This window comes from Delphinapterus leucas, unplaced genomic scaffold, assembly GCF_059928025.1.
Source record: "Delphinapterus leucas isolate spDelLeu-1000000601 "Yukka" unplaced genomic scaffold, BTC_Dleu_Yukka2 spDelLeu_asBTCV2_sq40, whole genome shotgun sequence".
NCBI classification, from domain to species: domain Eukaryota; kingdom Metazoa; phylum Chordata; class Mammalia; order Artiodactyla; family Monodontidae; genus Delphinapterus; species Delphinapterus leucas.
The window spans coordinates 1285106-1299594 of record NW_028322249.1 but is presented as its reverse complement, the minus strand read 5'-3'; the positions used below and the strand labels follow the sequence as shown (position 1 = coordinate 1299594).

At 38.7% G+C, this 14489-nt stretch overlaps 1 protein-coding gene across 23 annotated transcripts in view; it reads right to left on the bottom strand.

Annotated features, from left to right (window-relative positions):
• The window catches only part of LOC149743948 (uncharacterized), a 174651-nt gene that overhangs the window by 84954 nt on the left and 75208 nt on the right, over positions 1 to 14489 (bottom strand). For 15 of the 23 annotated variants that reach the window (XR_016391631.1, XR_016391630.1, XM_089905956.1 and 12 more), the window contains one exon: positions 13795 to 13894. The exons of the other annotated variants lie outside the window; for them this stretch is intronic. Coding sequence is in view for 11 of the 15 variants with exons in the window: in XM_089905954.1 (XP_089762080.1) it covers positions 13795 to 13894 (100 nt within the window). In the remaining 4 variants the exon portion in view is untranslated. The remainder of the gene's footprint in view (positions 1 to 13794; positions 13895 to 14489) is intronic. 23 annotated transcript variants of the gene reach the window in all.

Here is a 14489-nt window from a genome sequence, read left to right as displayed (position 1 = left end):
ATGTACAATTTAAGCAAAAATTGTCTGTGAAATGCAACCAAAAGAAACTTCTAGAATTAAAAATGCTGAAATTAAGCACTCAGAAGATCGGTTGAACAGTACTTTAGTCAAACAAAAGAAAGGATTACAAATGTCAATTAAAAAATAACTACACTAAAATGTGGAGGGAAAATGATGGAAAAGAGAAATAAGTACTTAAGACATATAGAGTATATATAAAACACTGTGTCTAGCCAGCCCCAAGTCACACAGCCTAGGGAGGAGACACACAGCCTACCTGAATCACAAGGACTTCTCCAAAGGAAAAATGAGGTTCTGATGCCAGAAGTGGATGGAATGAATTGCAAAGAAAAAGAACAATGGTAAAGTATAATCTAGATATACATCGGTAAATACATAGGTTCCCTGGGGTTGTGACCTGGTACAAACAATAAAAAAAAAAGGATAAGGCTCATAGTAGAGGCTGCTAGATTCTGCTGAGGAAAATGTCCAGGGAGGGAAGAGTTGATTTATTTCCTTATTTTTTTAGAGTCCACATATAAGTGACATCATGCACTATTTGTCTTTGTCTTATTTCACTTAGCATAGTGTCCTCCAGTTTTATCCATGTTGACTTAAATGATAGGATTTTCTTCTTTTTTAAGGTTGAATAATATTCCATTGTATATATATATATATATATACCATATTTCCTTTATCCATTAATCTACTATGGACACTTAGGTTGTTTCCATACCTTGGCTCTTGTGAATAATGCTACAATGAACACGGGAGTATAGATATCTCTTCTAATAATGATGATGTTTCCTTTGGATATATACTCAGAAGTGGGAGTGAGGAAGAACTTATGACACAAATCGACCATGTGTAAAAGATGTTGTAGGAATGAAAAAGTCTGAACACCTAGGCAGAGTGTGGAGTATTTGGAAAGGTCATTGTTCAAGGTCATACATAGTTTAAAATTATGACATTTCAGTGAGCCTGTGTGCATGAAGGCTTGCTTATATTTGGGGATTTGAATATAGTGCAAAGAAGTGTTGCTAAATTTTCGATCAACATCAAAAACAGGGTGGAAATGTTTTTTCTTTTATTATGAAACTGCAGGAAAGGCAAGCCTAGAATTCTAGGCCCACTAGAATCTTCCCCGATGATAGTGCTAATTTAGGAGAAGAAGAAGGATCCAAGGCCATAGAACAATTTTGAAAGCAAAATAAGACTGCTGAGTCTTCACCCAGTGTATGAGATTAAGTTTTAATGGCATATGATGCAGTGGCCATGACACAGCCGGCAGAGCCGTTGAGTTGTGGAAAATGGCTCTTGAAGCTACAGGAAATGAACAGTAGACATAGAAAAAGAACAAGGTAAGTTCCAAAGAGTGGAAGGACAAAATTAATCAAGAGAAAAGTCAAAAATAGAGAAGAAAAGCAGTAAACTTGACAAATAAAACCAAAAGCTTGTTCTTTAGAAAGACCAATAAAATAAGCAATATTTGGCAAATATGATAGTGATGGGACTAGCTATAAAACAGAGAGATTTGTTTTTTTAATTACAAAAGAATACCATGGTAGCTTTATACCAACACATTTGAAAATCTGGACAAAATGGCTGATTATTGATTAGTTATGTGCAGCCATTATTTACTCCTGTTTTGAGTAGAGAATACAAGTAGCTTTACGAAAATAGAAAATATAATCAAAGATATACACCTTAGAAAGACATCAGTTATTTTCCAATGTATTAAAAAATTAGAAGAGTCCTAATACAAAAATCAGATATGGAAAATTTACCCAAAAGTAACTAGAAGCACATTTCTTTTAAGATCTTAAGTTCTACCTCATATTAGCAAATAGATTCCAGCAACGTATTTTTTAAAAGTCATTATGATCAAGAGGGATTTATCACCATAAAGCAGATTTTTTCCTAATTGGGATTCGGGCAGATGAGCTATGGGACTTTTCAAATCTCCAAAAATAATGACAAGAATAGTGACAGAAAAATAGGAGGCTGCAAGCAAAAACACTCAGGAAATGAGGAGAAATGAATGAGATTTAATAGATGATTATGACAGCCAGGATAGTACAGTTTGTTGGCACATACTTCATACAAGCTGAGGCTTTGGTTTTTTGTTGTTGTTTTGTTTTTGTCTTTTTTAATTAGGAGAAATGTCTTAGAAGCAGCACTGGTGGAGGGGGGGGAAAGAATGACAATCTAGTCTCTAAGCTCTACAACAGAGAGTTGTCCTTCTCTGAGGAGACAGTAAGGAAAGCTGTGTCATCAGGGGAAGTCAGTTTTTTGTGGGTTTTTTTTGGCGGTACGCGGGCCTCTCACTGTTGTGACCTCTCCCGTTGCGGAGCACAGGCTCCGGACGCGCAGGCTCAGCGGCCACGGCTCACGGGCCCAGCCGCTCCGCGGCATGTGGGATCTTCCCGGATCAGGGCACGAACCCGTGTCCCCTGCATCGGCAGGCGGACTCTCAATCACTGCGCCACCAGGGAAGGCCGGAAATCAGTTTTTTATTCAAGTCAGAAGATAAAGGAAACATTAAAGGAAAATACTGAAGATTGGGAATTTTGATAATGACAGACTATATATTCTAAAGGATACACAGAAACTATTTGGGGAGTGAGGGATTGGAAAGAGACGGGAGATTAGATCAGATCAAGAGATGTAAGAGGTTATGGGGATAAAAATTAGTATTTAAATATCTTGAATGCTTGGACTTTTGGTAGTTACAGAGTAAAATGGAAATAAAAGCATGATGAGATTAATCCTGCTGGTCTTCTGGGGGAAGGTAAGTGGTGAAAACAGAGATATGGAGACACGCTGACTGCACTGGTGGGGAGTACTGGTTATACACCATACTGGTGGGCTTTCAAAATGCTAAATGGAGGTGGGGTCCTGGCTAGGGAAGGGGAAGTCTATATCGACTTGGACAACAGAATTTGGGGGGGGTGGCGATTTATTAAATCCAAGAGAGTAAAATATATCAAAAACAGTGGAGGTCGGGAATCAGACAATGTGAAGAAGTTGGGGAGAGAGGAGGAATTGATTGGGGGTGGGCTGTCCTTGAGTCATTACCTGGTGGTGAGCACTCCTTAAAAGACAGAGCTGGGGAGTAGAGGTTTACCTAATGCAGTGCTGGAATTAATTAGTTGAGGTAAAATATGTTTAGGAACATAGGAGTCTATCACTCACAAGTGTGGAAAAAAATTTCATCTCCCAGTAGAGACACTGCATTTTACACTTGCCATAAGGAAGATGAGTGTTGATGGGGGTCTGTATGATCATGGGCTGATGATCCATAACACATATAGTCATAAAGATAAATGGGTTCTAAGTGGATCTGGTGATAGATTCTATTTACACTTCTGGTACTTCTTATTAAAATGACTACAAACTCATTTCAGGGATATATGTTCTTTGCAATTAAAGATGAAAACCAGGCCCCTTAATGAGCCCATATAGGGTAATACATTGTCTAGTATTAGCATCATGCTATTGCCACTTTTCAGGAAGCACTGTTCGCTACAGTCTTTTCGTAATTTTACAGATAATCATGAAGTGTAATGTAATCATGGGAAAGCATTTACAGGAAAACTTCATTTATTTGGCATGATTGGGAAATAAATGTTCCTACCTTATTATTTTAGATAACTCAAACATCCCCCTGGAGAATCCAAAATTTAAAGAAAAAAATCTGTTTTCAATGAACTTCTTTTACAATTTGTTGTTTCTTTAAATACGGTAAAAGAACATAATTTAATCCTTTCTTGACTACTTAGACTAAGCAGGCTAGAGTCATATCTGAAAGCTAGGTAGCCAAGGCCAAGATATTTAACTTCTCTCAACTTTCCTTTTCTCTTCTATAAAGTCAATACCAATTTTATAGGGTCATTATGAGAATTTAATGAGATAATGCAAAGAGAGCTTAGCTCCATTTCTGTCACACAGAACACAATCAAGGGTACCTATGGTTATCAGTAGCCTCATCAGATCAGCACCTTAATTAGTAACATCAAAATCTGCCTCCACTCCAATCAAATGATGGCATCAGATCATATGACCCTCGACAAAATGACCCTAGACTACTGAGGTTTTGAATTACAGTTCCGTGTTTTTCAGTATCTTCACTCTTTGCTGCACTGTCTGTGCCTATACACAACTGCATTAATTTTCTCTTCAACCACTGGATTTTCTGTTTCTAATATATTCTGGTATAACAAACTTGATACCTGAATTTAGTGGAGACGAAGCATAAAATTAATTTTGAATGAGAGCCAGAGGGCCTCTGTCATAAGCAAAGTCATGGATATTAGTGTATTGAATTGGTGACATCCACGGTTACTGAGAAACATTTCTTGAATTCATCTCAACTTTTCAAATATTTGTCAGGCATCTGTTATATAAAGTCTAGATCACTGTCATAGCCTTTTATTTCATGATCAAATGCATTAGAGCACTTAATATGTTCAAGATGTGCTGCTGTACTAGGTATTAGGAATGCAAAAGTGATAAGCTAGGCCCTACTTTTAATTAGGGAGGCTGACCAGAATCTTCGCCATTGTAATATCTTAAAGATTGGTACAGAGGATCAGGCTTAAGTTATTTTACCTAGACCTGAGTTTTCTAGGGGAAATGATATTTAACTTGGTTAAGTAAGAGACAGACAAATAAATGAAGAGAAAGGCAGGGACATTGGAAGTGTAAAGGTCCAGAGGTAATAAAGAACTTGGAAAAGTTGATGACCTGAATAAAGCTCACTGTAGGCGAAACATAAAATGGAACCGGACGATAATACTGAGTTGTAACGCTGAGTACGTACATTAAGCAGGGACACGGATATGCAGACTGTGTAAACCATGGTAAAGATTTTGGGCTTTTTTCCAAGGATTATGAAGGGCTGTTTAAAGGTTTAATCTGTGAAGTGATATACTCAGGCTTATGCTGAGTATATCATGTTTCAAAGGTCATTTTATGTTAACCACAGATAATGGATGGAGTACAAGTCAAGGGATGGGGGACGGTGAGCATGCTGCCCAGTGGTCCGGGGGGGAGACTGCAGTGACCCACACTAGAGCGTGGGCGGTACAAATGGTAGGGATTTTCACGAGGGAGAAACGGCAGGACTTGAAGACCAATAGAATAAAGGGAGTGAAAGAGAGGTAGGTGTCAAGGCTGACTTTGTGTTGCCCAACTTCACAGATGGTGGTACAATTTACTGAACAAAGGAATACTGACAAGGGACCACACTTGAAAAAGAAGGTCGAGAACTGAGACTCAAAACTTGGCAAATTTGAGGTACCTTTGAAGTATATACTTATCCCCTGGGAAGGGACCAAAAGGTGCCCCAACTCTCCTCCTTCAAAGATTCATTACTGTGTGTATTCCAACCTCTTATGCTGTTCCATCAGTCAAAAGTCCTGATAGTATGTCCCAGCAAGGCCATTTCTAAATTTTTACCAAGAGGAAATGAAAGTATATCATCCACACAAAGACTTGTAGACAAATATTCCTAACAGATTTAGTTATAAAAGACAAGACTGGAAACAACCCAAATGCCCATCAGGGAGTGCAAAGTTAAATTGTGGTATATTCTTGTAATGGAATACTATTCAGCCATAAATAAGTGAATAAATGGAGTAAGCTATTGATATGTTCAACGACATGAATGAATCTCAAAATCATTATGCTGAGTAAAATAACCCAGACCAAGAAAAAAAAAAGCATAATGCCATTTTTATAAAATTCTAGAAAATGTAAACTAATATATAGTGGTTAAAGCATAGAGAGAAGAAAGAATTGCAAAGCTGCACAAGAAAACACTGGGAATTATAACATATTTGGTATTTTGATTGGGATGATGGGTTTGTGGGTCTACGCATATATTAAAACTCACAGTATTTAGTATACTTTAAATATGAACAATGTATTGTGTGTAAATTGTACCTCAATAAAGTTATTAAAAAGTCAAACCCCTGATCACCTGCTTCCAACCAGGTGAGCTCTCATTCCCTGTTCTATGTCCATTCATAACAACCTGTTTGATAATTAGCAGCATACCTGTTTGCTCCTTCTCTCCCTGTGGATTTCCAGCTGGGCGCCAAAAGAGATTACGCCCCTTTTGTTCCATGTGTCTCTTACAAACCTAACACAGTGAATGAAAGGATGAAGCATTGGTAGTCTCACTCATGCTGGTAAATATCTGAGAATGAACACGTTTTCCTATCAAATCAGGTCCTACGAGGACAGGGCAATAGGGGATGGATCAATGGTGGATACTAGGAAAGGTGTCTGCTTACTGTGCTCTCATATGCAAGTGAGGGACAGGAGGGTAAACAGGAGAGGGAGTGAGATAGTTAGGAAACAATGCTTTAACTTGAGACACATGTAGAAACCAGTAAAGAAAAATCTACGTGGAGGTGCAACACAATATAAAAACTATCCCATTTAATTTATGCTACCTATGAGACACCAAAGAACAATGCTTACATTTTAGGAATGGTGTTGGAAGTGCAAATCGAGAGGGAGATTTTGTACATATGTTAGAGGCAGCCGTCAGGGAACACCCATTCTGGAATGAAGCGATGTCACGTCACTTTGGGGTTTCACTGTCATTCAGCTTCACTCTGAGCTCACTGCCCTCAGGAAGCTAGCAGGTTAGACGCTTTAACTGAGAAGGAAAAGCTTTGAGTCCTGGGAGATATTCCTGTAGCTGAGAGTTTAATTTTAACTAAATGGAAACGGCTCATGAAATAAAAGCGAGATTGAGCCTTTATGGAACATTTTAGGATTGTACATGGTGGCAGTCCCAAGATGAAAAACCAGGGTCCAAAGGTAATCTTAAAAAGATGCCTGTAGGGTCACTTAAGGCATCTGAAATGACCTACCATGGAAAATAAAATCCTAATGGGCAAATCCTTGTGCTTTATCTATACATATAAATGGAAAGTTAAATAGTTATCTAACTGTTCTTAGATATTCAGTTTTATGCAAACGATGTTATTCTTAACGGCATTTTTCTAAGGCCCTCATTGCATACCATTTTAATTAAATTTTTATTTATTTAGCCACCGTGTTCACTGCCACAGAGCTGTAAATTATAATTTAAGATATAATTATTTCCTGATTTCAAGGATTAGCCTCTCCCTGCACTACTTAAATAATACTTAAATAATATGATAGAAATTCTGTGATTCAACACTCAACTGAAAGATAAGAACAGTGTTTCAAGGGGGTTGGAAGAAGAGAGATCTATGTAAGCAATATGGAACAAGTAACTTTGCAAAGAAGAGATGGGCTTTGAGGCTACTCTTGATGGATTCTTGAACTGGGGAAGTGATATAAGATAGAGAAGGGCATCCACATAGGAGAACAGGAGGAGTACAAGAGAGATACCACAGAAAGCTCTCAGGTTTCCCTCCTTGTTAAAAAAAAAAAATCTTATGGTGTCTGAGTTTGTTCAAAGTCTAAGAAAAATATTAGCATAGCAGGGCTTCTCTATAATGGTGTAATGATCGAACCTGAAATAGAAACCACCTCAGGACAGAGGGAGGGTAAAAAGGCGTCAATTTCTCATTGTCTCCCATCAACACCCACTGTAGACATAGTTCATAGATTAAAATCTTTTTTGACTGTGGACCTCAGATTGGACTGCCTGGGAATATGGTGTTCCACAGCACAGGCTAGTTTTATCTGTTTCTGGATTTATTTTTATGCTTGTTTTAAACTTCTGTAGTGAGAGATACTCTAGCAGGGTACTAAATATCAAAATGGAATTCGTCTTTACTAATGGCTTTAAAGTTAATCTGGGTTAGGGATTATAAAATTATAGATATTAGTATTTCCCTACTGTGTGATGAAAGCAACCCATGCTATACCATGCATTTAAGAAATGTCACCACACAAATCCCAAGATGGTCTTCCTCCACAATTCCAATGGCCAAATCCTTCAGGAACAGAATGCCATCCTCTTTTTAAATAATAATGTTAGATATAGTACTGTTTTTAGAGTTGCTTAAGGGTTTGTTTTCTTGGTTTTTTTTTTTTTTTTTTTTTTTTGCGGTACGCGGGCCTCTCACTGTCGTGGCCTCTCCCGTTGCGGAGCACAGGCTCCGGACGCACAGGCTCAGCGGCCATAGGCTCACGGGCCCAGCCGCCCCACGGCATGTGGGATCTTCCCGGACCGGGGCACGAACCCGTGTCCCCTGCATCGGCAGGCAGACTCTCAACCACTGTGCCACCAGGGAAACCCTGTGGTTTTTTTTGATGTTAACTATAACAGGCCAAGTAGGGGGCATAACCAATATGAGAGGCAGATCAACTTGCCTAGGGCCACAGATACCGCAAATAAAAGAGAATAATTTTAACACGTATTTAATATTTTACAGGTTCTAGGCAAGATTCTATGAACTTTCACATACGTTAAAATCACCATAACAACCGTGTGAAGAGAAGATTATTAGCCCAATTTTATGGATGAGGAGACCGAGGCTCAGTAAGATTAAAAGCAACAGAACACAGGGCTTCCCTGGTGGCGCAGTGGTTGAGAGTCCGCCTGCCGATGCAGGGGACACGGGTTCGTGTCCCGGTTCGGGAGGGTGCCGCGGAGCAGCTGGGCCCGTGGGCCATGGCCGCTGAGCCTGTGCTCCGCGGCGGGAGAGGCCACAACGGTGAGAGGCCCGCGTACCGCAAAAAAAAAAAAAAAAGCAACAGAACACAGATATAAACTCAGGTCATCTGACCCCAATCCCAATATTCTGTGTAATCATCATGATTAAAGTAACATGTATTAGGTACTTGCTCTATGCCATCTTCTCTGCTAAGTGTTTTATATAAATCATCTCATTCCCAGCATAATGTCCCTAGAAAGGATTATCACTGGCTAACATTCAGATTCAGAAACAGGTTGATCAAGGTCACACAGCTGATAAGTAACCCAGCTAGAACTTGAAATCTGAGTTTAGAACTAACACTCTTGATTAATATATTTTGCTGCCTCTTAAAGGATAGTGCAATCCTAAAAGTGAATTCAGTTACAGGTATTAGGACCTTATTCAGGCAATATCTATGTGATAAAGTGAGGGAGAAAATCCATTCTCTTGGGGAATCAGACAGCAAGCACACATTGAAATCTCATTAGAAATTAGTTACAGCAAATAACACGTTTAAATGTTTCAGTATATCATCCTCCTCCACAAAAAGGACACTTCCATTTTCGCTTAATATCCTATCCTTAATTAGCAATGACAAGAGCCTCAATTACGGATTGCTTTCTATATGTGCCTAAAGCCATGCTCAGCAATTTATATAAAATATCTCATTTAATCCTCACAACCAGACTATTAAGTCTATGATTTCTTCCTGTGAATCAAGGGAACAGTATACAAAGCTCAAAGAACTCCAACAGGTACTAACCTACCTAGTTAAGGGAAGCAGAGCAATTCTGGCCCACAAACACCTTGGAAGCTAATCATCTCTGCCTCTCACATGGAAGCCACAGTTGTGAGATTATTCAGCAGTCACCTGGTGAGATGTAATGCATTTTATCTGATACGACTGTGGGAAATGTGCTATAAAAATAAACCCAGTGTGCCTTGCTTGTTGTGCCGAAGAAACCTCCCTGGACAGTGTGAGTGGATAAAATATTGAAGAAATATTGCTGCCCATGATTAGAGTTAGAGGGATGGAAAAAAATGAAGCATAGATTTGAGAAGGGGATAAACAGCCACAGGCTTCCTTACTTTTGTCCAGAGAATGTGAGCAATTCAGCAAAGAGCTCCTAGCCTTCCTCTGTGTAAAACTATTGCTAGATGTTAACTTGCCAGGGCTGCAGGACCCAGCACCTCCTGCATGTATACCCTGTCAATGGAATGTGCGCAAAGGTAACGAATGTCACTTCTGGGATGGAGTGATTAAGAGCAGAGCCTCTACACCCTTTTCTCCTCTGTCTTCCAACTACATTCCAAAGGCTTTGAGGCCCTAGGAAATAGAGTCAGGACATAGAAGAAGCCTGGGCTCCTAATTCACTTCATGGAGAAAAGATCTCAGCAAATAAAAAATATCATGTTGGATTATGTCCTTAAAAGCACAAACTCTATTAGATTGATTTCCATCTTAGGCAGGTGAATACTCAAATACATAATAAGACTAAATAAAATATTTTTCTCCTGATATTCTGTTCATAAGACTATAATGATACTTGTCCAACTGTACAATAATTATGTGTTAACCTCTATGACTCCGCTCAAGACTGGGAGACCCTCCAAGGTAATGATAATGACGTTTTCACCTTTCCAGCTCAGCACCTAGATCAATACTAGGTACAGTATCCACAGTAACAAATATTTTGTGAATATATGAATGATGTGTAAATAAATGAATACAAGGATGAATAAATGAGTGGAGAGACTGGAGTATACAGAAAATAAAACAATTATTTTCATAACAAGACCACACAAATTACTTTCCATTTGACTTTAGAATGCATTTTTGAACTTATATTTAAATGGGTGTGTCCAAATCAATTCAAAATCATTCAAATAATAGAATTAAGTCAAACCATGAGAGGTTAAAAAAAAGAAAAGAAAAAAGCTTGTCTCTTTTGTTCTTCATCCTCAGTTTCTCTCCCTAAACCTTTCTGGCTTAGGCAAAGCACCAACCTAACTTGAATTGTCCTTTTTCATTCAAAGTGTGTTACCTTCCTGCTGAGTGTCTTAAGTAAAAGATAAAGAATAAATATGTTCTCAGCTCCTGTGAGGCTGCAGGTTTAGTCTAGGTAAAGAAAGGGTAAAATAGAGAAGTTTGCCATTTTTTATATTACTTTCAAAGCTCTTCAAGGCTGTTTTAAGTCGCGTACCTGAATCAGAGGGTACCAAGCAGTCTGCTTAGGTATACAGTTCGGAATCTAACGTTTGTAAGTGGGACATGAGATAATGATCCCCTCAACCCTTGGGGCTGCCTGGTACAGCCTGGGTTACCCAGAACCCTGGAACTATTCACATTCAGCCACAAATAGCCTCTCTAGGGTCTCCCAGGAAGGTTACCCGAGAGAGAGACAGAGTCAGACAAAAGGTCAAAAGTGGTCTCGGATGGCAGACACAGTGAGAAACGCCACACCCATGGGTCCATCAAAGTTCTCTCGCCATTCAACCAGCGGGCATCAACTTGTGCAACAGCCAGCGGCGAGTATGCCAGTGCTCATGGTGAACAAGAGATTGCTAGGATTGCTACAAGAACTAATGATCCAGAGCAAAGATACAGCAGGTCAGGGGCGGGAGTCCCAGGAGACCTTGTCAGCGTGGGTTTAGGTGGTTACCCGCCCATCTCTGTCTTCATGTAAAGATGATATGACCGCCTAGTGGATGTGAAGGCTCTACCACAGTCTGTGCCTTCTACCATCATTATTGGGACATACCTTATAAAAGCAACCACCAACTTGGAACGAAATCAGTCTCATACACATCATCAGATGATACTGCAATGAGTTTTTGTGTGCCAAAGAAAGAAGAAACTAGATTCTTTGAAAAACACTGGCTTGAAAATTTTAGATCGTAAAAATGATTAAAATTTTCTTGTCTAATGTGACGATCAAAAAGAGAGAGATGTTATTAAAACATTGATTAGAATTACAGTCACAACTTCAAGAATAAGACCTGGTAAACAAAACAAAACAAACAAAAAAACCCAAAAACACTTATGTTTGGGGAAGCAACTACAAGTTTCTCAGTAAAAATCCTGAAAAGCACTACTTGAAAATTATGTAAATTAAGTATTTGATATCTTTCCCAATACTTTATACTTTATTATGGCTTGTTATTTTAAATTATTTATATTAGTTGTTTTACTTTATCATTGTTTAATATAAAGGCTATACAATTTTTACCAAGCTCCATTTAGATCCCCTCTAGTTTATTCTAGTATAGCATACAAGTATCATTTAATAAGTGTGCCATGAAGTGAAAACAGTAAGCAGTAGTACCTAACTATATAAGCAGCATATTAATATTCACAACTAGACAATGTGTTCTAGAGTCGAAGGGGGCAGAACCCAGAAGATATCCTTAGCCTACTGATTAGGTAAATATTCAATTTAAGATGATATATTCCCTAGACCACACAAAAAATAGATACCAGTGTAATAATAAGATTTGAGGTCTGTAATTTTATCTAGCAATGTAGCCCTTAAGGCAGCAATCGCTGGTGTTTCATGAATTAATTGCCTACCGTGGAGCTTTTCAACACAGAATACAAATTAATCCCACACACCTTACTATTATAAAATTTACTTACATTTTTCATGACACATGCAGAATCTAAAGATTTATAAATATGGAGTAGATAATGCTTTCCATTTAAATTTGGCATCAAGCTATCGCTCTGAGCCCAAAATAACAATGCAGACAACGCTGGTTTAAAAAAAATCCCAGATTTACTTAATTTTGGCTGTTTGTTCCTTTGCCTAAGTGTTTGGTTTTTTCTCTGTTTTTAATCTTACTCTATAAAGCCAAGCCAAAGTTCTTTATTCGAAGAATCAGATTTTTTGACTGATGGTGAAGCAGATGGATCACAAAATTAGGAGGTGGGACAACTGGATATTTCTGATTACAACTCTTTTACAGATTTGTTTGCTTGAGTGTGGTTTTTTGCTTCTTATTTGAGCTAGAGTTTCCTCATCACTAGAATGAAGGTTTTCATTAAATATTTCTGAGTGTTCTTTTGAGCATCATGTGAATTTGTGATCCTAACTTGTTGCAGAAAAAATTTAAATGTATATAATCTTAGAAGTATTTATACTAGTTATAAATTCAAACAAAGTAGGGATTTTAAACGCTGAATTATCCTGATTTTATGCCATGCTGCCACTAATAAACCAACAGCAAGTTCCCTGATAGTGATTCTCTATTATGGGATATTGATATATTTTGGGATTTGGAGGTTGGATTGACCTCCCCCTGTTTACAAGACACAGCTTTCTGATTTGCCACCTGCTATGTCTCCTATTCATCTTTTTGTAAGACTTTGTAAACATTAAGCAAAACCCTCATGGTACAGAATTTCCCACAAGTGGCCCACATTTGAACAGTAGGATTCAACTGAGACTTGAAGATGGGCCACACGCAGCACACCCTGCTGACATGTTCCTCTACCCACGTCCCTCCTTTTCTCACTGCCTGGTAATTGAAGTGTATTTTTGTCAGTGGTGTCAAAGCCTGTCTCCTAGGCTGTCTTATTATTTTTAAATCCCCGACAAGTCCACCACAGTGATCCAGCTCCTTGCACTTTATAGGTGCTCAAGATGTACTGGCCAAGCCAACACGTCTCTCTCAGTTTCTCTAGACTTGCAGGTCCTTAACTGCAGACCCTAGGGTGACTGGGAGACACAGCAGCTGGCCTGGAAGAAACTGTGCATAAACCACAGATTTTTACTTATGCAGCTTTGTGCATTAATTCTGGATAAGCACATGATAGAATGTCATATGTCTGAATTTTATTTTTCAGGTGTAGTGATGGTGGGAAAGAGGCTGGTAATAGCTATTGTAGACCACACTGCATTACAAAAAATCTGATAAATCCAAGCAATTCAATTCAAAATGGTCAATTAAGGGAAAAATGCAGTCATTTAACTTGATAATTCTACATGATACATTAAGTCTCTCACAGACTCCACCACAATGAAAGCGAAAAGAGTTGAACGAAGGTAGAGGAAGATTTTCTTTAAGGCCCACTACTTGATTTCTTTTAGCTCCTAAATATGTGGGAAGCAGTAAAGCATGGTGCTCAGGCCATGGTACTCACCTGGTCTTGGAGTTGGGCAGTGTAATTTGTGCACTGGCTGAACAGATGGATAACTGATCATAGGCAAATTCTTAACTTTTCTCTTCCTCAGTGTCTTCATCTGTAAAATGGGGATATTATTGGTACTTACTTCTTAAGAGCTTTGTGAGGATTAACTACACTAATCCATGGACAAGAGACATGTTGTCTAAATAACAGGTGCCCAATAAGTTACAGTGATTGTGTTGTTGTTGATAATGCCCATGACAACAATGATGGCATGTGTCTATTTTTATCATTATAGTGTGATTACACGTCATATATGTTGTATCTCCTTGTTCTGAGATTAACATAGCCTCTTTTAGAAACCACCAAAAGGCTCAACAGTATTGGTGAGAAACATCTGTGAGCAACAAACATTCAGACACAAACATTCAATTAAGACGACCGCTTCCAGAAGCAGTCTCTGAAGCATGTCTGATCTAGAAGGGATGCCCCCATGCACTTCCTGCTGGGAGAGAATCTTCTATTGTCGCCAGTCAGGATCATTCCCTGTTGGTTTAAATTAACCTGAAAGATCCTCAGCAGTTTAGGTATGTTTAGCTCAACATCGCAGATTGTTTATACCTGTGATGCAGGCACGTCAAAACAACAACCACTGAGCCACTGGCTTAGGGTTTCCAGCTGAAGCTACGGCGGTTCTTTTCTGTAAGCAC